The following is a 27,544-nucleotide window of genomic DNA, read 5'->3' as shown; positions in this document are numbered from 1 at the left end:
TATATTATGGATATTTACCTTTTGTTTGGGAAAATCCCGTCCGTGGACCGTGTATATAAGACACTACACGTCGACGAACAATCACAGTAGCAACTCCAAGATTGCTTGTCAGTTTTCCATCGTCCGCTAAACTCGTCTTGTGAAAAACACGATACACTCACTAGTCAACAATCAACATGAACCGTCTGGTAATTATTATGATTTATACATAACTTCAGAATTATATCTTTATAGGTGAAATGTACAGTATAGGTAACACTGTGCTAAGTTCGAAAGAATATAAGAAAAAATATAAACCTTTTGGCTTTTCCAAATACCTATAATTAATTTAATAAAAAATAATCATTAGGTACAAACACTACCCATCACTCTATACAATCATAATAATAAATAAATGTAAATTACATTTACATAATAATTTAGGTATGAGATTTCAAATTATTGTATTTTATACTCATTATTACTAATTATCGTACTTTTAAATCCAATAAAATAATTATTTCTATGTACCTTTTTGTTTACCTAATATTATAGTCCACAGCTAAAAAAGCGTATTAAAGCTTGAAAATTTAATACAAAGCTCCTCACACATTGATAAAATATGAAGAATATTTATGCAAGATTTTATTTATTTGCAGTTAAAGTTTAAATTCTGACAAAATGTTTCAAATTAATAATAAATTTGTATAGCTTAAGAATAAAAATGTAAAACAATTTTCCACGTTATTAGTTTAAACTGTAACCAATAAATCTAAAAATTATATAAACACAGTTTTTGAATAGTTATTTGAAGATCAATCTCGGACAAAATTAGATATTTTTAAACGAAGAAGAACGATTTTAATTGTGTGTTATTAAATAAATTACACTTTTCGTGGGTAGGTACTTGAAACTTCTAAAGTGTATTTTTTTATACAAATATGATAATATACAAATAGTATAATTAACTTAATTTACTGGTAACGTATTAATAATAACAATGGAAATATAATAGAAAATATCCTAGGTTGAAAAAAAATTTAGTTATTTAATATTAAATTTTTATAACAATACTGTTTTTAAGCCAATTCATTCTGAAACATACAACAACATTTATTATAAAATAACAATACGAGTTTGAAATTGTTCTTCTTAAAAACTGTAAAAATACCTAATCTAATTACTTATTGATTTATTTCTATAGTACCTATTTTTTTATATATTTAATTTTATTATACCCACTTGCGCTACACGTGTTATAACAAATTTTTATTTTTTAATACTGAAAATAAAATATATTTTAAATTTGATTAATTTGAATAATTTCAATATAGCCAATTTGTGAATCAGAACGATTTGGATGGTCAAAACATTTACCTAAATCAAGTAGTTTATTTTAACGTTTAAAAAATATAATTTTCATTTTTTTTTTTTTTTTTGGTAAGCTACATGCTGAATATTGATGATTTCTTTAATAATAATAATTAATAAGTTATTTATAAGGATAAGAAAATTGTACATGGTTTTGGAAAGAGGAAGAAACTTTAGAAGATCGGAATTGGAATTTACGGAGTGATTTTTTTTCATTTACTTATATTTTGGAAAACAATGTATAGTCTTTGATGTCGCTGAATAATATACTTACTATAAATAGGTAGATACTAGTACATCAGTACCTACACCTATTCTATGAATTAAATAATTTACCATAATTTATTTCATAACTTATAAATACAACAATATTCACTAAATTAATGGACTAATACATTTGTGATTTAAATTCGTTTTTATCGTTTCTAGTCAATTGTTTTGGTTATTGCATTGGTCAGTTACTCACTGGGTGCACCGGAAAACATTGAATCGCACAGTGCAGACATAAATCATGACTTAGAGCACAGCGGTGACCATGAACTTGAGAAGTAAGTAGTACCTACTCCTTAAAAATACAGGACACTTTTATAAAATATCTGCCTTTTTCCGTACATTTTTATTATTAAAAAATTGCGTACAAATCGTTTTTACATCTTTATTTGCATCATATTTTTTTTAAATTTGTAGTTTCTTGTTTACTGTGCCAGGAACAAACAATATAATTATAGCCTATCCAGTCACAGAAATACTTCGGTACACTGCACCGACTGATGTGTGAATAACTCTGTGGCTTGGGTGCAAGAAGGGCCAATGTCACATTTTGACAAAATTGAGATAATTTGACCAATTTCATTAAAATGTCTTACGTTACTTGTGTTAAAAGGGCTAATGTAACGTTAACTTTTTATTATAAAAAAAAAATTACCCATGTCATATTTGAACAATAAAATAACTATTTAACAATTGAATATGAAATATATTATGACATATGTCTTATCATTGAGACCATAGGCGTAATTAGTGTTTTCAATTTAGGGTGGGGGATATCATAATTTACATATTGCGTTTGTAGGATTAGATAAAAAGGGGCAACGATTGTTTCTTTCCTTTATCCCTCCCAAGCCCCCAAATTGCACTTATAATTATTGATACATTGTAAATTATATTGTAATAGTAATAAATGTCAATACACTAATATAGAAAATAATAATTGCTCTTCTTGTATAAAAAGACAGAATGGATATGGAGACGGAAACGTAAACACTGATCAATCTGCACCAGAAAATCCAATACAAGTTTTCTGTCCTAGAAGAATACGTACGACGACTAGCCGTTATTATATGGCAATGAATCATAAAAAAATATGTGCTGTATTGTGTGGAGCTTGTGCTTCGGGACCAGAAACAACAGATTGTTTGGAATGTAAGACTGGATTCTGTAAATTCATGCAACATGCCTAATTATGTAGTCAATTATTTCAATTTTATGCAATTTGATTGTAGAAATCATGATAATTTGTACTGAGATGTATGCAAATTAAATTTGATACATTTTTGTTTATGTAATTTTGTATTTTATATTATATTTTACATAACATATGTTTTATTACGTCTGTTTTGGCCATGAGATCCGAAGCAGTCTTATTGCCCACCTAGGTGACTAAGTTCAAGAGAACGTTCATAAATTTTCACTCGAGGTGACTTACAGGTTATAGGTAGTTTTATCTCGTCTTCCAACCTGAGTAGATAACCGTGCTATGAACAGAGCACGATGTGTTTAGCAGGGTGCACAAAAGATTTGTGACCGGCCGCCGTCCTTGAGGACATTGGTCTTGTTTTAGTAGCTTGTTTTCAGGTTTTTCGCCAGTTGGGGGGAGAGGGCCTAGGATCTCAGACATTTTCTGAAAATTATGACTTCTTCCCTCTCTAACTATAGTAGTATAGAAGAAAAAAGGCTGTGGTTGTCTTACGATATAATGGACCACGAATTAAGATATTATACCCATAGATTGATACTTTCAACTTTGATATGAGTAATTCTATACAAGTGATTATACCTTATTTTATACCTTTTTAATGCATTATAAAATTGATAATTGTAGCTTGCTACATATTAATACTTTAATTCACAATTCATTTTAGATGTTAGAATTCTTAAACAGGAATATTATATGAAAGGTTTTAAATGTATTAACTCAATTAAAACAACATTACATTATTTAATTTCACTGTTATTTTTGCCAAATTGATATTCTATTTACGGTATTATTATACTATCTAGCGAAACCACAGCCAAGTAGGTGGGGCCTGTGTGTTTCGCTGGGCGCCGCGGGGTTGACGGACCGCGGCGCTTGCCGAAGGTCGGGGCGTCCACGTCGCCGGCGGATGGATACTGACTTATAAAGTTTGCTAACACCGAGCCAATCGTCCCATATACGGTTGATTATGTGAATCAACCGGTGACAGGAGATCCAATCACGGTGTCTCCGACGAGCGACTCGCTGGAGTGCGTGAGATGAGAATCACAGAAGGCCGACGCTAGCTCCTATATGCTTAAGGCGTCGCGTCGGGTGATTACTTCTCCGAACATCCCTCATGAGTACCTTGACCGATAGATGGTTCGCATTAGCTATGAGCAAAGATGCGTTCCTGGCGGAAGAGATCAAACCGAGCGGATGGGAAAGCGCACTGGCGACTCGCAGGAGTGCGGGAGATGAGAACCACAGAAGGCCGACGCTAGCTCCTATATGCTTAAGGCGTCGCGTCGGGTGATTACTTCTCCGAACATCCCTCATGAGTACCTTGACCGATAGATGGTTCGCATTAGCTATGAGCAAAGATGCGTCCCTGGCGGAAGAGATCAAACCGAGCGGATGGGAAAGCGCACCGGCGACTCGGTCGGCGGATGGGCGGTGATCTGGATTCAGTCAATCGTTTACAAATGACCCAGCCCGGGAGGGAGGACTCCGGGGTTGTGCGCCGGAACCAACCTCGACGGCTGGGTGCCACCAGTGGCAAAACCTTGAACGCACCAGCCTTAGGGCCGGCAAACTCAGTTTGTCGTCAAAATAAGCACAATTTGTTACCGTAAGACTGAAATCACCGAAGAGTGGGCGGAGTCAGGATCCACATGCCTGATCTACGGGCAGGTAACATCTTAGTAACGTTAGGCGGAAGCGAGGAAGCGGGGGCTAAGGTCCATCGCTCCCGTAAGAACTGCTAAAGAAACTGCGGTGACGACGGCGACGGGGGACTCGGATCCCTCGCTGCTGAGCGGAAACCGGGCCCCCGGAGTGGTCTGACCTAGGTTGCTGAAAGGGAATCGAGGTAACCCCGTGAAGACTTACCGGCGCTCACCCGCCTGGCAAAAACGGCCCAACCGGGTCACGACGAGTCAGGCGGATAGAACAACCTGTACAAGTACACACCTGCTACCGACCGCGCCAAGACGAGTCACGTTGAGAAACTGGCTGACTAATCTGGTCCGGGAAAGGGGCAGGCGGGGTACGGTCTTAACGAAGCTAGCCCTAGAGCTTCGGGTTAACTGAACTGTAATCACAAGGGCCCGGGGCAGGTCATCCTTGGTGCTAGCGAAATGACCAAGGACCTCCGGGTTCCCTGGGCCACCTGTACCTTCCAAGGTGGCAACCTGGTGGTTTAGAATGCGCTAAGCCATAAAAGGGTTTGAAATGGGTAGGAAGGCGGGGGGGCGCTCGAACAAGGCTACACCCTCGAGCGCCCTCACGAAAAGCTCACTCATGACTGTGTGGAATCATGAGGAGCAAAAAGAGCCGTGGAATTGAGGCCGCGGCTGACGATGTCCTGCCCGGGTACAGGACTGGACGGATGACGAACGGCCTGAAGGCGTCTTCGCACCCCCGGGCCACCTGTGGGCCCCGTCCCAATCTCAACGCCAGTGGAGGGCGCATCTCCAAACCGAGCTTCCCGGGGTAATAGGAAGCACCTGGAGGTGGTCTCAGAGACTTACCGGTGGCAACGGGGAAGGGTCATCAATGAAGGAAAAGAGGACTGGCTAGGCAGCTTTCAGCAGACCAGCCATTCCGACAGTAACCCCAGAGATGGGCAGCTTGCCAAATGCAGGTCCTCAAGGATCGCAGAGCATCTGCTTACACATACGACTGCCCGACCGTCAGCTACGAAAAAGATCCGCGCTCAAGGTGCAAGCGATCGGAGCGGACCGAAACGCTGAGCGCGGACTCACGGGAAAAACCAATAACCGTGTTCCGGGCGAATCAACGCACTGAGGATAGGGAGACCTGATAGGCACGTCAAAAGACCCCGACGTGGGTCCTCGTATAACGATGACCGAGGTGATGAAGGGCACCTTCCTTTTCCGCACGGGAACCATCTACCCAAGTGGGGGAACTATACCACCTGCGACAAACCAGTGGGCTTGGGCGAGAGGCGCCAGAGCACGACGAGGGAAGCAGACGCGGACCTCCGTCGGCGCGCTGGCGCTTCTAGCACGAACCCGACTGAGAGCACACGGGCCCGACCAACTCGTGTGCGAACACGTGCAAGGTGGAAGTCCGGCTGGGGGACACCCTCCGTCAAGCACTCAAAACCCGAGCATTCGGTACGGACACGGCACCCGGCAAAAGAAAACCGTACCACTCATAAAAGGTCGCGTCGCGACAGCGTAGACAACTGCCCCGACGCCGATGCTAGTGGGAAAAGAGTCGTTGTGAGTACTCTGGATAACGGATCCTTCAATCTCATCTCGCGGGCGACGAGGATAGCCCCACTGGAAACCCGACTTAGCTAACGCCCGAACGGTAACAGTGCCCGTCGAGCTGTGTGGCGTGCGTCCGGCCGACGTGCGCGTGTACCTCGAGTGCTCGCGCCCGCCGGCCGCGCGTCCGCGACACATGTGGATGGCCTCGCGGGGGCTGTTGGGAGTAGCGCCTTAGTAGAAGGGGAGTTATTTGCCTGGGTCGAATCCAGCGCTCGCCGACGCGGTTATACGAAACCCACCGATCTATCTTGTACGAGAGTAGCCGGCGGGGGACCGTCAGCCTGGCGCCAGGGCGCCCTAACGTAACCCGTCGGAGGGATGTTTCCGCGTCACCCAAAGGCGTGAAGGAGCCGCCCTCGAGACATATGGCTAAAGGTGTAAAAACCCCCGAGGGACTGGTCTTATAACTCCCCGTCACACAGTGGTTAGTAATGTATTATTATACTAAAAGGTTATAACCTACTGTTTATAAATAAATAAATAAATAAATAAATATTTATATAGCGATATCATAATATATAATAATAAGTACCTATTTATCAATATTTGGTTGGTTATACATTTTAAATTTGGAAGTGCATCCCTTTGTTGTGCAAGTGTAAATAAATAAATAGGGGTACCACAAAGTGTAAAAGTACCTATGTATTCTACGTCGTATCTGTGTTATCACATCGTTTTCGTGGTTTTACGTTTTGTGAGTGGGATATAACATAACCACTTTGATTATTGATGGCATATACAAGGGGAAGTTCTTAATGTTCAATTCAATACATCTTATTGAAGTATATTTTACTATATTTAAAAGTTGTTGGAGGAGCAATAAAAACCAAACATAATATAGCATAATATGGACAATACTACTATAATGTATGATGTACATTATTTTGAACAGGTCAAATATTTATTATTTGTGTAAATTAATTTTATTCTAGTTTTGCGTTGACACTGGAAAAACAAGTTGAGAACAAACTATGTTTACAAATAATTTTTAGGCCATAATAGATTATGAAAAAAAGGACAAACCCAATGAACAAAAATGTGCTAATTATTTCAACTAAAAAATATTGATACCACGTTAGATTCAGAGCGTGAGATATTAAACTAGGTGCTCTGTTATGACGCAAAACGTACTCAGTCTAGTAGACCACCGACACCGCTGGTGAAATGGGCTGGTCTTTGAATCGATCAGAAGCTATTTTAGCGTTTTGTTGGTACCTACGAGAACGGTACAAAGTAATATTTAAGCGTTTTATAGAATTTATTAGAAATAAAATGTCTCACCTGTCGTTGTTGACAATCTCCGAAATGGCGTTAAAAACCGTGTCTTTAGTTACAGAAAAAAGATCCATAGAGATCGCCATTCCGGCGTCGACCAGATTGTCAATATTTCTCGGTTGATCGTAGTTAATCGGAAATCCTAATAAGGGCGCACCTGCGTCTACAGCTTCGTATACTCCAGATATACCTCCATGGCTGATAAACAGTTTCACATTAGTATGCACTATATGATAAAATATATAATAATGCAGGATTACAGTCAATAACATTATAGTTTAGGTACTATACACAACTATAGTCTACATATGCATATTACGATTACCACATAACGGCACGTACAAAGTATATCGCGTTGTGGAAACCATTTCCGCGTCATCACGTTCTTCGGTTTTTCTGCCATTTCACCTTCGTATTTCCACAAAACCTTTTGCGGAACCTGAGCGATTGCCTCTTTTAACACTTTCAGTACATTTTCCGGTAACGATGCCATCGAAACCACCGTACCGAACGTGAAGTAAATCACTCCGTTAGGCGCGTCGTCAATGAATTCCAAAATGTCCTGTTAACAAACAAACCGTTCGCACAATTATTTAACTTTTTAAAATCTAAATACATATTATATCGCTGGTTCAGTTTCACTGCAGAATGGATTTGCCAAATTACCCCTATGACAGTGTTGCAAATTTGCGCAAGATTTAATTAAAAAATTGATACATTCCTTAGGTAGTTATAATCAGCGAGCATAAAATATTATAGGTACTTCATGTGAATTTAGTGGCACTGAAACAATTCGTTAAGGGTTGGGGGCGCAACCCTTCTTTTTAATGTGTGATGTTCACTTACTATGCGTTTACACACATATTTATAAGATCCGCGTGCATGCCATTTCAAAATTGTTAACTCTTTAAAGTCCGTCAGCCGCAAATCCCCAATTTTACTAATTATAATATAATATTATTATATTATTTACCTTTGGTATCGGTCCTGGTGGAGTTAGATGTATGCCGCCGATTTGTACGATGTCCGGTGTCAGTGGCCTAGAAGGTTCGGTGATGAAGTGCGTGTTGGTGAAAGTCAACGGCGGTCTTACCCGGTCCATAGCGTCAAACGGTCGCGGGTCGGATTTCCGGAGCCTCCGTTCGTTGGTCCAAACCAGCCACGAACTGGAAATCATACGCAGCGTATTGGTGAAACGTTCACCGAACGTTTTTGGTACGCCGCGTCGTGACAACAAGTTGGAGACGGCCGCGGGGTTTATGACGTGACCGAAGAACGAACGCTCCACGTGCGTGACGATTGGCGAAGGGACGACGTATATGACGGGAACGCGAAGAACGGTAGCCGCGTACGACACGCAATCCGACCAGAAAGCCTCGGCGATCACCACGTCGAATGGTCGGGACCGGCCTTCCAGAATTTCTTGCATCCGTGGGTGTTCGAATATGGTTCCACAGTTGACTCGCAAGGCGTTCACGATGTAAGCGATTAACGGGCGTGCGGACGTGATAATTCGCGACACGTTCAAGTCAACCCTCGATTCCAGGTCACCGGAAACGTCCACCACCGTGTAACCGTCCCTGTCATTGTCCGCGAACGGCGTGAATACAGTCACGGAGTGGCCACGGTCAGTCAACACCTGCAGCACGGTCCGCATCATGTTCCAGTGGCTCTTTCCCGCGATCGTGTGTACCGCCAGGATATTCGCAGCACCGGCCATCGGCTGCGGCGATGACAGCGCGTGGTACACGCCAAAAGTGATCAAAAGAGCGCAGAAACGCGAAGCCATCGTGGTCTTTATCCGTGACGCCGGGTCTTATGAACTGTGTTACTGTAATGAGTGTAATGTGGTTTTACAATATCTTGCGACTAAACTTAAATGGATTTTAAAATTCACCATGCAGTTGTAAGTTATCATTTATTACTTATTACGTCTTATTAAAATATTCCACCTTATGCACTATTTTATTTTTTTTTAAATAGTTTGCGCATTCTCGTATAATTTAATATAATTTATATCTTTTTTATTTAATTAAGTTTACAAATAAAATACTCGTAAAACTTTAACAGATGGGTTTAATTATCTGAACGAAAATTATCTTTAAAATTTAAATACATGCGGGGGCCTTGAGTACTCAATGATATTACACGGTTCCGGCTGTCTATGTTATGTGTAATTTAGTCCCGTAATTAATTATTCGTAAATGCATGTAAGTCTAATAACAATGTAAAAAAAGAAGACTTGGTAATTAAACAACTGTTTTTATTACAATAATTCAATATAGATATTGGTTTTATATAATAACTAGCTGTCACCCGCGTGCTCCGCCCCCGTGGATTATTGTTGTGGGGCTGTTTCGTAGCTCCACAAATCCTGTCTATCTACCTTGCAACGTGTTTTTTTTTTATATGAAGATTAATTAAACTTTATGCAAAGTAGTGTAAAACTGTTAAAAACTTATCTTGACTTTTTCGTTTCCCCGAAATAAATTCTGATTGTTTAACTCCTTTAGGGTGTAATATAATGTGGAAGCAATAACTTTTTAAATGTATAAATTATATTATATTTTGATGTATAGCCATCTAGAACAGCGTTATCCCGTGAAATTCAAAGCGGTATATTATGATGTAGGCAATCTACTTGCGGTAGATTGCGTGCTTTTTGTACTGGTGGAAGAGATAAGCGCCAAAATGAGATAAGAAAAAAAAGTTGTATAGTAGGTACGAAAGCGCCAAAATCGTATCGTATGAAAGCTGAGAAATCCCAGATGCTATTGTGCCACGCTTAATAGATATTAGGTACATTTAGAACTATATAATATTATATTTTAACGATTTATTATTGACAATTTTGTCGTTGTGTGCTTATGTCATATTATAGCCGTTTGTACGTAAGTGTATAATTTAACTCTAAGTATCAAAGTTTTACCAAGTTTTTTGATTTTACTTAATTCAAAATACAGTGGACATGTTATTAATTTCATCTTCAACTATATTGTTCCTAGATAAGCGCATTCTCTAGCCACCATTTGTAAAGCGGCCAGGGTTTGATTTCCTTGTTTTATTTTAATACAATTCTTCAAAATTAACAACTAAAACTATAACAATCATAACCAATAGCAACATTACAATAAACAAAAATATATTATTATTATGTTTATTTTTCTTCTGGACAGATGGCGCCGCTATTGTATTTTTGACTTCCAGATTTCCTACTTTTCCGGTAGATTTTCCTAAAAGTGTCTGTCATAAGAACTTTTCCTGACAATTACGAACATAACAATAAAAGAATCAGCCAAATCGGTTAAGTCGTTTCGGAGCCAACCCGTGACACAAAATCTGGACTTGCTTTTATTGTATAGATAATGTGTACTGATTTTCAACAGATTTGAAAATAACAACAAATTAATAATTAATATGCCCTGGTGTACAACAGTTGAGAATAACAATAAATAATAACTATAATAGTGTGGACTGATGCACAACAGTTTTGGAACTACTATATATTATAAGCTCACAATTCAATAAAATATAATAATATGGCTGATGCACAACAGTTTTGGATTAACAATAAAATAATAATTTTGGTACTCACAAATGTGGTTGTGGAGCGTAGACTGGCCAGTGTACTTCCTGTTACAATAACTTCACACAACGGTACGAAATACATACATAGTTTAAATAATATTTGAATAAATCACATAGAATATAAATGACAATCGACTATTTGAGACGCTGCTCGCTATTGCGCTATGCACTACGAGTACACTATTTAACAATAGATATATACCTAATTAAATAATAACAAAGTATACGTGGTTATAATATTTTATACATGTTTTCCACCATATTCGTTTAATAAAATTCAAATAATTCACTTTTTCGCACTGAGAATAATATATTACTGGCTAGTGGCTACAGAGCAGAGCAACTAAAAAAAAACTAATAGTGGTAGTGGTTCGTTTTTGTTGTATCTAAAAATCCGCAGAGACCACAAAATAAGCAACGGGTGCATAACCTATGTATTGGGACGTTTTGTACGTACTGGCTGTTTGATGTGTGTGTGTGTGTGTGTGTGTGTGTGTGTGTGTGTGTGTGTGTGCGTGAGTGTGATATATGATATCGGGATTCATTATGAGTTATTATATTATAACATACCTCGCGCATTAATTGTTTTGTAACTGCGACAGTAGGTACGCCGTGCCTTATCTGATAAGTGATAATCTATATTTACTGGCTATTATAATGTTGTACTTTTATATAATTAAAAATATATAAAATCTGAATGATAGTTATTATATTATTATAGAATTGATAAAAAAGTAGATGTTCATTCTTAAATGAATTGTTAATTAAAGTATTAAAATGTATTAACTACAGTCATCAATAATATAAATATAAGTAATAACTTTATCTAGACGATAAAAACACGACAATTAATATTAATTATGTTTAGAGGGGGGTAATTTTTACGACTCCAGCACATCCGACGTCACCAGGTACCGAGGATATGACGATGAGCAGCTGTAAGTGCAACATTATGATAATTGATACGGTCCACTCGTTCTCCTGTATTTTGCTTTAATGCAACTCGAAAAGCGTAAATTTATGGCCAAAACAAATGTAAGAAAACATATGTAAAATACATTATAATATACAAAATATCATAAACAAATATTTATTAAATTACATCTCAGTACAAATTATCATGATTTCTACAGTCAAATTGCTTAAAATTAAATTAATTGACTACATAATTGCATTCTTCGTATACAAATAAATTCACAAAAATTGTATATTTAAAACCCTAAATCTACATACATTTTACAATTTAACTATATCAAATTAAATTATTTTAATGTAGACATTTAGTCACACATTTCAAACATTCACTTGTTTCCGATCCCGAAACACAAGCTTTTTTACAATATTTACGACACATTACTTCATGATCGTTATACCATCCATCACTATAATAATTATACCCCACACATCCTCTATCTTCATCAATTGGATTTTCTGATGTAGATTGATCACTGTTTACATTTCCGTCTCTATATCCATTCTGTCTTTTTATACAAGAAGAGCAATTATTATTTTCTATATTCGTGTATTGACATTTATTACTATTACAAATTACAATATAATTTACCAATGTATCAATGGTTATAAGTGCAATTTGGTGGCTTGGGAGGGCTAAAGGAAAGAAACAATCGTTGCCCCTTATTATCTAATCCTTCAGGGGCATTCAAACGCATTATGTAAACTATGATAACCCCCCCAAAATTTAAAACTCAAATTACGCCCATGGTCTCAATGATAAGACATAAGTCATAATATTGCACCCAAGCCACAGAGTTATTCACAAATCAGTCGGTGCAGTGTACCGAAGTATTTCTGTGACTAGACAGCCTATAATTATATTGTTAGTTCCTGGCACAGTAATTAAAAAACTACAAATTTAAAAAAAATATATGAGTAAAAACGATTTGTACGCAATATGTGGACAATAATTTGTGTGCAATAAGTGCATTATATCCATTGAGGTTATTATGATATGACATAGAACTATAATACACGAAAAAAAAATAGTTATAAGTAATAAGTAAAACTTCAGTGTATGAATAGGACAATAAACATTATAAAAATGTACGGAAATAAAGCAGATGTTTTATAAAAGTGTCCTGTATTTTTAAGGAGTAGGTACTACTTACTTCTCAAGTTCATGGTCACTGCTGTGCTCTAAGTCAAGATTTATGTCTGCACTGTGCGATTCAATGTTTTCCGGTGCACCCAGTGAGTAACTGACAAATGCATTTCTGAATCTAACGTGGTATCAATATTTTTTAGTTGAATAATTAGCACATTTTTGTTCATTGGGTTTGTCCTTTTTTTCATAATCTATTATGGCCTAAAAATTTTCAACTTGTTTTTCCAGTGTCAAAGCAAAACTAGAATAAAATTAATTTACACAAATAATAAATATTTTACCTGTTCAAAATAATGTACATCATACATTATAGTAGTATTGTCCATATGCTATATTATGTTTGGTTTTTATTGCTCCTCCGACATTTTTTAAATATAGTAAAATATACTTCCATTATATTTATTGCATTGAACATTAAGAACTATTTCCCCTTGTATATGCCATCAATCAACATAGTGGTTATTTTATATCCCACTCACAAAACGTAAAACCCCGAAAACGATGTGATAACACAGATACGACGTAGAATACATAGATACTTTTACACTTTGTGGTACTCCTATTTATTTATTTACACTTGCACAACAAAGGGGTGCACTTCCAAATTTAAAATGTATGACCAACCAAACATTGATAAATAGGTACTTATTATTATATATTATGATATTACTATATAAATATTTATTTATTTATTTATAAACAGTAGGTTATAACCTTTTAGTATAATAATACAGTAAATAGAATATCAATTTGGCAAAAATAACAGTGAAAGTATATAATGTAATGTTGTTTTAATTGGGTTAATACTTTTAAAACTTATCATATAATATTCCTGTTTATGAATTCTAACATCTTAAATGAATTGTGAATTAAAGTATTTATATGTAGCAAGCTACAATTATCAATTTTATAATGCATTAAAAAGGTATTAAAATAAGGTATAATCACTTGTATAGAATTACTCATATCAAAGTTGAAAGTATCAATCTATAGGGTATAATATCCACCATATACACCGCCAGCCATATTATTTCTAGTCCATTATATCGTAAGACAACCACAGCCTTTTTTCTTCTATACTACTATGGTTAGAGGGGGGTGGAAGTCATAATTTTCAGAAAATGTCTGAGATCCAAGGCCTTATCTCCCACACTGGCGTAAAACCTGAAAACAATAAGCTACTAAAACAAGACCAATGTCCTCAAGGACGGCGGCCGGTCACAAATCGTTTGTACACCCTGCTAAACACATCGTGCTCTGTTCATAGCACGGTTATCTACTCAGGTTGGAAGAGGAGATAATACTACCTACAACCTGTAGGTCACCTGGAGTGAAAATTTATGAACGTTATCTTTAACTTAGTCACCTAGGTGGTCAATAAAACTGCTTCGGATCTCATGTCCAAAACAGACGTAAAAAAACATATGTTATGTAAAATATAATATAATATACAGAATTACATAAACAAAAATGTATCAAATTTAATTTGCATACATCTCAGTACAAATTATCATGATTTCTTCAATCAAATTGCATAAAATTAAATTAATTGACTACATTATTGCATTCTTCGTATACAAATAAATTCACAAAAATTGTATATTTAAAATCCTAAATATACATACATTTTAAAATTTAACTATATCAAAGTTTTTTTCTAGACAAACATTAATTATACATTGAAAACATTCACTTGTTTCAAATCCCGAAACACAAGCTACTCTACACAATGCATCACACATTGCTTCACGATTTTTTGGCTTTCGATCACGGTGAGGCATCAAAATTAAATTTCCTTTTCTAGAACAATCATGTATTGGAAATTGATCACTGTTTACATTTCCGTCTCCATATCCATTCTGTCTTTTAATACAAGAAGGGCAATTATTATTTTCTATATTAGTATATTGACATTCATTACTATTACAAAATAATTTACAATGTATAAGTCATTAAAAGTGCCAATTGGTGGGGGGAGAGGGGGGTTAAAAGAAAGAAACAATCTTTGCCACTTTTTACCCTAATCCTTTCAAATTCTTCAGGGGAATATAAACACTATATTTAAACTATGATTTCCCCCCACCCCTTATTTAAAACTCAAATTAAGACAATTAATTGTGTCATTATTCATTAAGGTAATGCATAGGTATGATATGACATAGAATTAAAAATAAATTAGTTATAAAATAAATTGTAATAAGTAATAAGTAAAACTTCAGTGTATGAATAGGAAAATAAACATTATATAAATGTACGGAAATAAAGCAGATATTTTATAAAAATGTCCTGTATTTTTAAGGAGTAGGTACTACTTACTTCTCAAGTTCATGGTCACTGCTGTGCTCTAAGTCATGATTTATGTCTGCACTGTGCGATTCAATGTTTTCCGGTGCACCCAGTGAGTAACTGACAAATGCAATAACCATAACAATTGACTAGAAAAGATAAAAACGAATTTAAAACACAAATGTAATAGTCCATCCATTTAGGCAATAGTTGTATTTATAAGTTATGAAATATATTATGGTAAATTATTTAAGTCATAGAATAGGTGTAGGTACTAATGTACTAGTACCTACCTATTTATAGTAAGTATATTATTCAGCGAAATCGGAGGCTATACGTTGTTTTCTAGAATATAAGTAAATGAAAATAAAAAACCATAAATTTAAATTTCGATAAAACATCATATTCTAAAGTTTCTTCCACTTTCCAAAACCATTTACAATTCTCTTATCATATAACAATTGTTATTGTTGAGCTACAATAGTTGTATACTATAATAGCTATTACAATTTAAAAAACATTTTAATTGATAATTTACGCCTATTAATTATTATTATTTAAGAAATCATAATATACAGCAAGTAACAGAATGAACTTACCAAAAAACAAAAAAAATTGATGCTACTTAAACGTATGACAAAAATTGATAAACTTATATAATTAGTAAATTACTTAAGAAATATACCCATGTAAGCAAATTTCCAAAAATAATATTTTTAAAAAGTTATTGCGTTCCAAATTAATTTAATAAAAAAAATATTGATGTTCTAAGAAAAATCTAAAAAAAACTGCTTGATTTAGGTAAATGTTTTTATTATCCAAATCGTTCTTATGATCAGATTCACAAATAGGCTATTTCAAATTAATTCAAAAAAATTTAACTCAATTTATTTTATTTTATTTTTAGTATTAAAAATTAAAAATATTTTTATTTTTTATCACATGTGCAAATGGCTATAATTTATTTATAATTAGAACAAAAGTTTTTTCAATAGTCAGCTCAATCTGCACACACTGTATAGTACTCAATACTAGAAATAAATCAATAAGTAATAATATAAGAAATTTTTACAGTTTTTAAGAAAAACAATTTCAAATTTGTATTGTTAATTTATGTTTTAGAATTAATTAAAAAAAATCTAACAATAAAATAACCAAGGTTTTTTTTCAACCTAAGTTATTTTCTATAATATTTCTATTGTTATTACTATTACATTACTAGTAAATTGAGTAAATTATTTGTATATAATCATATTTGTATATAAAAATTTTAACAGAATTTTAACATTATAATATTAACATTTTTAAACTAATATTTTATGAATGCGTGATGAATATACAATGCGTAACGAATAAAATTGTATCGATATATTTAAAAAAAAAAATGGGTAAAAATGTGTACTAATTTTATTAAACATTGAACTTAATATAAGTTAAGATGCTAAAAAAAAAATTGTGTTATGAATATTTCAATGAAAAAATTTAATTAACTTATAATATATTAATTTCAATTCAGTATAGTTGTGGACTTTATTAGGTAAACAAATAGGTACACAGAAATGATTATTTTATTGAGTTTAAAAGTACAATAATTATTAGAAATAATGAGTTGATAATGTGTTTGCAGTACCTATACAGTACATTCCGCCTATGAAGACATAAATTTAAGTTATGTATCATAAATAATAATAATTACCAGACGGTTCATGTTGATTGTTGGCTAGTGATGAGTGTATAGTGTTTTTCACAAGACGAGTTTAGCAGACGATGAAAAACTGACAAGAAATCTTCAGGTTTCTACTGTGATGGTTCATTGGACGTGGAGTGCCTTATATATAAGGTCCACGGATGGGATTTTCCCAAGCAAGAATCTAATATCCATAATATATTATGCATCATGATTTAACGACTGACCTATGAACATAATACAGATTAGTAACTGATAACTCTAAAATTTTATAAGCGTCTCATAGTTTCACTTTAAATCCAATAAAATAATTATTTCTATGTACCTTTTTGTTTACCTAATATTTTAGTCCACAGCTAAAAAAGCGTATTAAAGCTTGAAAATTTAATACAAAGCTCCTCACACATTGATAAAATATGAAGAATATTTACGCAAGATTTGAATTATATGCAGTTAAAGTTTAAATTCTGACAAAATGTTTCAAATTAATTATAAATTTGTACAACTTAGGAATAAAAATGTAAAACAATTTTCCACGTTATTAGTTTAAACTTTAACCAATAAATCTAAAAATTATATAAACACAGTTTTTGAATAGTTATTTAAAGTTCAATCTCGGACAAAATTAGATATTTAAACGAAGAAGAACAATGTGAATTGTGTGTTATTAAATAAATTATACTATTCGTGGGTAGGTACTTGAAACTTCTAAAGTATATTTTTTTATACAAATATGATAATATACAAATAATATTATTAACTTAATTTACTGGTAACGTATTAATAATAACAATGGAAATGAAAATATAATAGAAAATATCCTAGGTTGAAAAAAAAATTTAGTTATTTAATATTAAATTTTTATAACAATACTGTTTTTTAGCCAATTCATTCTGAAACATACAACAACATTTATTATAAAATAACAATACGAGTTTGAAATTGTTCTTCTTAAAAACTGTAAAAATACTTAATCTAATTACTTATTGATTTATTTCTATAGTACCTATTTTTTTATGTATCTAATTTTATTATACCCACCTGCGCTTATTTTTTTTTTTGTAAGCTACATGCTGAATATTGATGATTTCTTTAATAATAATAATTAATAAGTAATTTATAAGGATAAGAAAATTGTACATGGTTTTGGAAAGAGGAAGAAACTTTAGAATATCGGAATTGGAATTTACGGAGTGATTTTTTTTCATTTACTTATATTTTAGAAAACAACGTATAGTCTCCGATGTCGCTGAATAATATACTTACTATAAATAGGTAGATACTAGTACATCAGTACCTACACCTATTCTATGACTTAAATAATTTACCATAATATATTTCATACGTTATAAAAAGAACTATTGATTAAATGGATGGACTAATACATTTGTGTTTTAAATTCGTTTTTATCTTTTCTAGTCAATTGTTTTGGTTATTGCATTTGTCAGTTACTCACTGGGTGCACCGGAAAACATTGAATCGCACAGTGCACACATAAATCATGACTTAGAGCACAGCGGTGACCATGAACTTGAGAAGTAAGTAGTACCTACTCCTTAAAAATACGGGACATTTTTATAAAATATCTGCTTTATTTCTGTACATTTATATAATGTTTATTTTCCTATTCATACACTGAAGTTTTACTTATTACTTATTACAATTTATTTTATAACTAATTTACTTTTAATTGTATGTCACATTATACCTATGAATTACCTTGATGAATAGTGGCACTGCTAATTGTCTAAAAACGAACTTATTGAACTCAAATTATTGTCCACAAATTGCGTACAAAACGTTTTTACATCTTTATTTGCATAGTTTATTATCATATTTATAAATTTGTTTATACTTGGTTATTGGGACAGGAACTAACAATATAATTATAGCCCGTGCGGCGTGCGTCCAGTCACAGAAATATTTCGGTACACACCGACTGATTTATGAATAACTCTGTAGATTGGTGCAAAAAGGGCCAATGTAACTTAACCATTTTATTAATTTATAATGCATGCACTGTCTCATATTATGCTATTAAAAAAAAATTACCTATGTCATATTTAAACAATAAAATAACTATTCGACAATTGCATATGAAATATATTATGACTTGTGTCTTATCATTGAGACCATAGGCGTAATTTGAGTTTTAAATAAGGGGGGGGGGGGAAGTCATAGTTTAAATATTGTGTTTGTATTCCCCTGAAAGATTTGAAAGGATTAGGTAAAAAGTGGCAAAGATTGTTTCTTTCTTTTAGCCCCCCTCCCCCCCCCCCCCCCTAAATAGCACTTTTAATGACTGATACATTGTAAATTATTTTGTAATAGTAATGAATTTCAATATACTAATATAGATAATAATAATTGCCTTTCTTGTATTAAAAGACAGAATGGATATGGAGACGGAAATGTAAACAATGATCCATCTGCATCAGAAAATCCAATTCATGATTTCGGATGCGGTAATTCCAAACGTAAAGCATATTGTCGTAATTATTGTAGAAATTATTGTGTTTCGGGAACTGAAAGATGTAAATGTTCGCAATGTATCAATGCTTGTCTACGGAGAAATTAATGAATTTGATATAGTTAAATTGTATTATGTAACCTATAACCTAACCTATATTTGGGATTATTATGTTATTATTATTATATTTATTATTTTTGTTAATTTATTTGTATACGAAGAATGTAATTATGTAGTCAATTAATTTAATTTTATGCAATTTGATTGTAGAAACCATGATAATTTGTACTGAGATGTATGCAAATTAAATTTGATACATTTTTGTTTATGTAATTCTGTATATTATATTATATTTTACATAACATATGTTTTTAGATTCTGAGTGAAACGATGAATTTATTGATTTTACAATGATGTGTGTTTTTTTTTTTTATTTTTTTTTTTTTTTTATTTTTTTTTTTATTTTTTTATTTTTGTGTCTGTGTACACGATAAGTAGTCGAAATAATGCTTCGATTTTCGACTTCAGTATCTTGTTCGATGGGAAAGTGAATATCGTTGGTGCATTGGGGAGGTCAAAATTTTTAATTTCCCAGTAGTTTTCAAAAGCGATGTGAAAAACAAAAGAAAAATTAAGGAAAAACGGGAATTTTCACGCAAAATCGATTTTTAACAAAATCGATTTTGGTTATTGGTGTAACTCTAAAACAAATGACCGTAGATGCATGAAATTTTCACTGGTTGTTTATATTTGCATTTTCTATACACAATACAATTTTGAAAATAATTTGACTTTTTTTGAACTGTTTACGGACATTGTCAGTTTTCAGTTTTTTTAAATTTTTTTTCTATAAATATCAATAAAATTTTATCTGTTGGGTAAAAAAGCTTGAAAATTTAATAGAAGGCTCCTAGGTTATTGTTTCAAAGGCAGATGAAAAAAAATTAAAAATCCTTAGTCACAGTTTTTTTTTATACACGTTTAAAGTTCAAATCTTGAAAAAATACGGAAAAATCACGAAAATTTGCAAATTATTTTGAGTTAGAAATTCATAAAAAATTTTCTTTTTAAATCTAAGAATTTAAAATCTAATACAAGATTCCTCATAAGTTTGTCTAACTTTATCAAAAAAAAAATTTCTACAAGAAAGTCAAATTAAATTTTTATGAGCGTTTTAAATTCATATTTTTACAACATTAGATATTCACTCGATTTCTCATGTACCGATTTCCTTATTTTCTTGTAATTCAAAAACGAATAACTGTAGATACATGAAAATTTCACTGAATGTTTATATTAGCATTTCCTATACACCATACAATTTTGAAAATATTTTGACACTTTTTGAGCTGTTTACGGGCATTTTCAGTTTTCAATTTTTTTAGTTTTTTTTTTCTATAAATATCAATAAAGTTTTATCTGTTGGGCCAAAAAGTGTAAAAATTTAATACAAGACTCCTGATATATTTTTACAATAGCAGTTGAAAAATATTGAAAATACATAGGCACAGTTTTTTTTTATAAGCATTTAAAGATCAAATTTGGACAGAATTTATCAAAATCTCGAAAATTATCAACCATTGTAATTAATAAATTATAAAATGTTCAGTTTTTATAGCTAAGGATTGAAAATTTAAAACAAGATTCCATGTAAATAGATAATTCGGTTACCAAAAAATCTAAAAAATACACAAGCACAGTTTATTTGTATAGTCATTTTAAGTTCTAATTTGGACGAAATTACATAAAAACCTAGAATATCTATTTTAGTTATTTTGTTGTGATTGTATAATATTATTCTTGGGCACTTGAAACTTCTAATTTGTAATATTTTCATCGATATATTATGATGATAGTATCACGGTTTGTTGTTGATGTATAACGCGTTATATGTACCTAATGGATATTGTGATATGATTAATTTGGAATTTATTATAGGTCAATTTTTTTTTTAATACCATAGATAAGTGTATAATATGTCTTATACCTAGACTGACATATCGTCTCCACTCAGAATCGTTTTTCTTATACAATGATATATCATTGAATTCAAATTTAATACCATCCATTATACAGTGACCCACTTGTAACCTACAGTACAGCAGAGCGACATCCACTTGCCCACCTTTTTTACGTCTGTTTTGGCCATGCTATCCGAAGCAGTCTTATTGACCACCTAGGTGACTAAAGAGAACGTTCATAAATTTTCCCTCGAGGTGACCTACAGGTTGTAGGTAGTATTATCTCGTCTTCCAACCTGAGTAGATAACCGTGCTATGAACAGAGCAGGATGTGTTTAGCAGGGTGTACAAACGATTTGTGACCGGCCGCCGTCCTTGAGGACATTGGTCTTGTTTTAGTAGCTTGTTTTCAGGTTTTACGCCAGTGGGGGGGGGGGGGGTCCTAGGATCTCAGACATTTTCTGAAAATTATGACTTCCTCCCCCTCTAACCATAGTAGTGTAGAAGAAAAAAGGCTGTGGTTGTCTTACGATATAATGGACTAGAAATAATATGGCTGGCGGTGGTCCGAGGACGGCCACATAAAGGTTCCACCATAGATAAGATAACTGTGTGGACCACGAATTAAGATATTATTCCCATAGATAGATATTTTCAACTTTGATATGAGTAATTCTATACAAGTGATTATACCTTATTTTAATACCTTTTTAACGCATTATAAAATTGATAATTGTAGCTTGCTACATATTAATACTTTAATTCACAATTCATTTAAGATGTTAGAATTCATAAACAGGAATATTATATGATAAGTTTTATAAGTATTAACCCAATTAAAACAACATTACATTATATAATTTCACTGTTATTTTTGCCAAATTGATATTCTATTTACTGTATTATTATACTAAAAGGTTATAACCTACTGTTTATAAATAAATAAATAAATATTTATATAGCAATATCATAATATATAATAATAAGTACCTATTTATCAATGTTTGGTTGGTCATACATTTTAAATTTGGAAGTGCACCCCTTTGTTGTGCAAGTGTAAATAAATAAATAGGAGTACCACAAAGTGTAAAAGTATCTATGTATTCTACGTCGTATCTGTGTTATCACATCGTTTTCGGGGTTTTACGTTTTGTGAGTGGGATATAAAATAACCACTATGTTGATTGATGGTATATACAATGGGAAATAGTTCTTAATGTTCAATTAAATAAATCTTATTGAAGTATAATTTACTATATTTAAAAGATGTTAGAGGAGCAATATAAACCAAACATAATATAGCATATGAACAATACTATTATAATGTATGATGTACATTATTTTGAACAGGTAAAATATTTATTATTTGTGTAAATTAATTTTATTCTAGTTTTGCTTTGACACTGGAAAAACAAGTTGAAAATTTTTAGGCCATAATAGATTATGAAAAAAAGGACAAACCCAATGAACAAAAATGTGCTAATTATTCAACTAAAAAATATTGATACCACGTTAGATTCAGAGCGTGAGATTTTAAATGTGGTGCTCCGTTATGACGCAAAACGTACTCAGTCCAGTAGACTACCGACTCCGCTGGTGAAATTGGCCGGTCTTTGAATCGATCAATTAAAATGTTTTTTAAATTGTAATAGCTATTATAGTATACAACTATTGTAGCTCAACAATAACAATTGTTATATGATAAGAGAATTGTACATGGTTTTGAAAGCGGAAGAAACTTTAGAATATGATGTTTTATCGAAATTGAAATTTATGGTTGTTTATTTTCATTTACTTATATTCTAGAAAACTACGTATAGTCTCCGATGTCGCTGAATAATATAATTACTATAAATAGGTAGATACTAGATAATAATTATTATTATTTATACATAACTTAAGAATTACATATTTATAATTAATAATAACAATAGAAATATAATAGAAAATCTATAGGATAGGTTGAAAAAAAATTTAGTTATTTAATATTAAATTTTTATAACATTTCTGTTTTTTAGCCAATTCATTCTGAAACATACAACAACATTTATTATAAAATAATAATACAAGTTTGAAATTGTTCTTCTAAAAAACTGTAAAAATACCTAATCTAATTACTTATTGATTTATTTCTATAGTACCTATTTTTTTTTATATTTAATTTTATTATACCCACTTGCGCTACACGTGTAATAAAAAATTATTTTTGAATACTGAAAATAAAATATATTTTAAATTTGATTAATTTGAATAATTTCGATATAGCCAGTTTGTGAATTGGATTAACAGAACGATTTGGATGGTCAAAACATTTACCTATAAAGTATAAATATTATTATTGTAAATTTTCTATCATGGGTATATTTCTGAAACAATTTATATACAAATCATATAAATATATAATTTTATCAATTTTTGTCATACGTTTAAGTGGCATCAATTTTTTTTTTTTTTGTAAGCTACATGCTGAATATTGATGATTTCTTTAATAATAATAATTAATAAGTTATTTATAAGGATAAGAAAATTGTACATGGTTTTGGAAAGAGGAAGAAACTTAAGAATATTGGAATTGGAATTTACGGAGTGATTTTTTTTCATTTACTTATATTTTAGAAAACTACGTATAGTCTCCGATGTCGCTGGATAATATAATTACTATGAATAGGTAGATACTAGTACATCAGTACTTAGACCTATTCTATGACTTGAATAATTTACCATAATATATTTCATAACTTATAAATACAACTATATTGACTTAATGAATGGACTAATACATTTGTGATTTAAATTCATTTTTTTCTTTTCTAGTCAATCGTTTTGGTTATTGCATTTGTCAGTTACTCACTCTTAATGTTCAATTCAATAAATCTTATTGATGTATATTTTACACTTGTTGGTTCATTAGTTTTAGAGTTACACCAAAAACCGAAATCAATTTCAAATTTCAAATTTAATAGATTTATTGTAGTTAAAAATTTATAAAATGTTCAACATTTGTAGCTAAAGATAGGAAACTTACAATAAGGTTCCACGTAAATAGGTTATATATAATACCTATATAATATAAATTACTTACTTCACAATAAATATCATCAAATATACTTAGTAATATCATATGGTTTCGGATCGTCTTCGCTCAGAATCGTTTTTCTTATATAGTGATATTAGGTATATCATTGAATTCGAATTTAATACTTTCCAATACATTAACCTAACCTAACACCATCCAATACATTTCCGTACTTTCTGTATAGCAGAGCAACACCCACTGGCCCAGATTTAATAGTTGTATTATTGTGTAAATGTCATTACAGATTCATTGAGTCAAAAAGCTTAAAAATGTAACACGAAGCGCCTGATGACCTACTATAACGTACGACAGTAAGGTGTACTTTAAATATTTTTAACGGTAAATCCCAGTGTTTTGCGTCACAATCAAATTTTCCCAATTCTTATCCCTCATATATATAATATTAAACACTAATATAGGTACAGTCTAACAAAAACAATCACATTGAGACGATTATAACATTTTAGAGTTATCAGTTACTCATCTGTGTTATATTCATAGGTCAGTCGTTAAATCATGATGCATAATATATTATCGATATTAGACTCTTGCTTGGAAAAATCCTGCCAGTGGACCTAGTATATAAGACACTACACGTCCGACGAACAAACACAGTAGAAAGTAGTAGTGAAAAAACAAACACAGTAGTGAAAAAAACTATACACTCACTTTAGCTAACAATCAACATGAACCGTCTGGTATTTATTATTATTTATGATGCATAACTTAAAAATTATGTCTTTATAGGTAAAATGAACTCTGTAGATAGCTACTCCTAACCGTGCTAAGTTCAAAAGTATATAAGATCAAATATAAACGTTTTGGCTTTTAGAATTAATATTATTAATTTAAAAAAATAGTCATTAGGTACAATCACTTTATACAATCATAATAATAATTAAATGTAAATTACGTTTACATAATAATATATATAAACCATGCAGTTGTAAGTTATCAGTTATTACTTATTACGTCTTATTAAAATATTCCACCTTATCCACTATTTTTTCTTTTTTTAAATAGTTTGCACGTTCTCGTATAATTTAATATAATTTACATCTTTTTTATTTAATTAAGTTTACACATAAAATACTCGTAGAACTTTAACAGATGAGTTTAATTATCTGAACGAAAATTATCTTTAAAATTTAAATACATGCGGGGGTCGGGAGTGCTCAATGATATTACACGGTCCCGGCTGTCTATGTTATGTGTAATTTTAGTCCCGTAATTACTTATTCGTAAATGCATGTAAGTCTAATAACAATGTAAAAAAAGAAGACTGGGTAATTAAACAACTGTTTTTATTACAATAATTCAATATAGATATTGGTTTTATATAATAACTAGCTGTCATCCGCGTGCTCCGCCCCCGTGGATTGTTGTTTTGGGGCTGTTTCGTGGCTCCACAAATCCTGTCTATCTACCTTGCAACGTGTTTTTTTTTTATATGAAGATTAATTAAACTTTATGCAAAGTAGTGTAAAACTGTTAAAAACTTATCTTGACTTTTCCGTTTTCCCGAAATAAATTCTGATTGTTTAACTCCTTTTGGGCGTAATATAATGTGGAAGCAATAACTTTTTAAATGTATAAATTATATTATATTTTGATGTATAGCCATCTTGAACGGCGTTATCCCGTGAGATTCAAAGCGGTATATTATGATGTAGGTAATCTACTTGTGGTAGATTGCGTGCTTTTTGTACCGGTGGAAGACATAAGCGCCAAAATGAGATAAGAAAAAAAAGTTGTATAGTAGGTACGAAAGCGCCAAAATCGTATCGTATGAAAGCTGAAAAATCCCAGATGCTATTGTGCCACGCTTAATTGATATTAGGTACATTTAGAACTATATAATATTATATTTTAACAATTTATTATTGACAATTTTGTCGTTGTGTGCTTATGTCATATTATAGCCGTTTGTACGTAAGTGTATAATTTAACTCTAAGTATCAAAGTTATACCAAGTTTTTTGATTTTACTTAATTCAAAATACAGTGGACATGTTATTAATTTCATCTTCAACTATATTGTTCCTAGATAAGCGCATTCTCTAGCCACCATTTGTAAAGCGGCCAGGGTTTGATTTCCTTTTTTTATTTTAATACAATTCTTCAAAATTAACAACTAAAACTATAACAATCATAACCAATAGCAACCTTACAATAAACAAAAATATATTATTATTATGTTTATTTTTCTTCTGGACAGATGGCGCCGCTATTGTATTTTTGACTTCCAGATTTCCTACTTTTCCGGTAGATTTTCCTAAAAGTGTCTGTCATAAGAACTTTTCCTGACAATTACGAACATAACAATAAAAGAATCAGCCAAATCGGTTAAGCCGTTTCGGAGCCAACCCGTGACACAAAATCTGGACTTGCTTTTATTGTATAGATAATGTGTACTGATTTTCAACAGATTTGCAAATAACAACAAATTAATAATTAATATGACCTGGTGTACAACAGTTGAGAATAACAATAAATAATAACTATAATAGTGTGGACTGATGCACAACAGTTTTGGAACTACTATATATTATAAGCTCACAATTCAATAAAATATAATAATATGGCTGATGCACAACAGTTTTGGATTAACAATAAAATAATAATTTTGGTACTCACAAATGTGGTTGTGGAGCGTAGACTGGCCAGTGTACTTCCTGTTACAATAACTTCACACAACGGTTCGAAATACATACATAGTTTAAATAATATTTGAATAAATCACATAGAATATAAATGACAATCGACTATTTGAGACGCTGCTCGCTATTGCGCTATGCACTACGAGTACACTATTTAACAATAGATATATACCTAATTAAATAATAACAAAGTATACGTGGTTATAATATTTTATACGTCATGTTTTGCACCATTATATTTTTTTAATAAAATTCAAATAATTCACTTTTTCGCACTGAGAATAATATATTACTGGCTAGTGGCTATGTATTGGG

General features: G+C 32.4%; 3 protein-coding genes across 8 annotated transcripts; 1 reads left to right on the top strand and 2 right to left on the bottom strand.

The window, feature by feature from the left end:
- The first annotated feature begins 53 nt into the window (after window positions 1–53).
- On the top strand, window positions 54–19,666 carry LOC132946481 (uncharacterized). 3 transcript variants are annotated; one of them, XM_061016497.1, is made up of 3 exons: window positions 54–188; window positions 1,780–1,898; window positions 2,582–2,910. In XM_061016497.1, the coding sequence occupies exons 1-3, from the start codon at window positions 177–179 to the stop codon at window positions 2,808–2,810; spliced, it is 360 nt and encodes a 119-aa protein (XP_060872480.1). In that variant the 5' UTR covers window positions 54–176; the 3' UTR covers window positions 2,811–2,910. The 3 variants fall into 3 exon arrangements, 2 of the variants coding, with proteins under 2 accessions (XP_060872480.1, XP_060872481.1); XR_009664713.1 differs by lacking the exons at window positions 1,780–1,898; window positions 2,582–2,910 and adding exons at window positions 18,483–18,601; window positions 19,456–19,666 and having other exon boundaries at window positions 81–188; XM_061016498.1 differs by lacking the exons at window positions 1,780–1,898; window positions 2,582–2,910 and adding exons at window positions 18,483–18,601; window positions 19,452–19,666 and having other exon boundaries at window positions 81–188.
- On the bottom strand, window positions 7,052–11,406 carry LOC132946478 (UDP-glucosyltransferase 2-like). Its single transcript, XM_061016492.1, has 5 exons — window positions 10,976–11,406; window positions 8,354–9,211; window positions 7,723–7,942; window positions 7,387–7,606; window positions 7,052–7,320 (listed from the first exon to the last, which is right to left on the bottom strand). Exons 2-5 carry the CDS (start codon window positions 9,167–9,169, stop codon window positions 7,242–7,244), a joined length of 1,335 nt encoding a protein of 444 aa, XP_060872475.1. The 5' UTR covers window positions 9,170–9,211; window positions 10,976–11,406; the 3' UTR covers window positions 7,052–7,241.
- Window positions 12,043–27,544, bottom strand: LOC132946479 (uncharacterized). Of its 4 annotated transcripts, none has more exons than XM_061016496.1 (4): window positions 27,207–27,544; window positions 17,073–17,290; window positions 15,407–15,525; window positions 12,043–12,449 (listed from the first exon to the last, which is right to left on the bottom strand). In XM_061016496.1, exons 2-4 carry the CDS (start codon window positions 17,082–17,084, stop codon window positions 12,236–12,238), a joined length of 345 nt encoding a protein of 114 aa, XP_060872479.1. In that variant the 5' UTR covers window positions 17,085–17,290; window positions 27,207–27,544; the 3' UTR covers window positions 12,043–12,235. The 4 variants fall into 4 exon arrangements, with proteins under 4 accessions (XP_060872479.1, XP_060872477.1, XP_060872478.1 ...); XM_061016495.1 differs by lacking the exon at window positions 12,043–12,449 and adding an exon at window positions 14,528–14,953; XM_061016494.1 differs by lacking the exon at window positions 17,073–17,290.

Source organism: Metopolophium dirhodum, chromosome 6, assembly GCF_019925205.1.
Source record: "Metopolophium dirhodum isolate CAU chromosome 6, ASM1992520v1, whole genome shotgun sequence".
In the NCBI taxonomy this organism is placed as follows: Eukaryota; Metazoa; Arthropoda; class Insecta; order Hemiptera; family Aphididae; genus Metopolophium; species Metopolophium dirhodum.
Note: the sequence above shows the minus strand (reverse complement) of the source record. Positions and strands in the feature narration are given on the sequence as shown.

Coding starts and splice junctions, on each gene's coding strand:
- LOC132946481 (XM_061016497.1), top strand. Junction 1,899..2,581: donor GGTGACCATGAACTTGAGAA/GTAAGTAGTACC, acceptor TTGTATAAAAAG/ACAGAATGGATATGGAGACG.
- LOC132946478 (XM_061016492.1), bottom strand. CDS start 9,169: ATGGCTTCGCGTTTCTGCGCTCTTTTGATCACTTTTGGCGTGTACCAC. Junction 7,943..8,353: donor CACCAGGACCGATACCAAAG/GTAAATAATATA, acceptor GTTTGTTAACAG/GACATTTTGGAATTCATTGA. Junction 7,607..7,722: donor TCCACAACGCGATATACTTT/GTACGTGCCGTT, acceptor TTTATCATATAG/TGCATACTAATGTGAAACTG.
- LOC132946479 (XM_061016493.1), bottom strand. CDS start 27,281: ATGTATTTCGAACCGTTGTGTGAAGTTATTGTAACAGGAAGTACACTG. Junction 15,526..27,206: donor TACGCTCCACAACCACATTT/GTGAGTACCAAA, acceptor TATCTTTTCTAG/TCAATTGTTATGGTTATTGC. Junction 14,954..15,406: donor AGTGACCATGAACTTGAGAA/GTAAGTAGTACC, acceptor TTGTATTAAAAG/ACAGAATGGATATGGAGACG.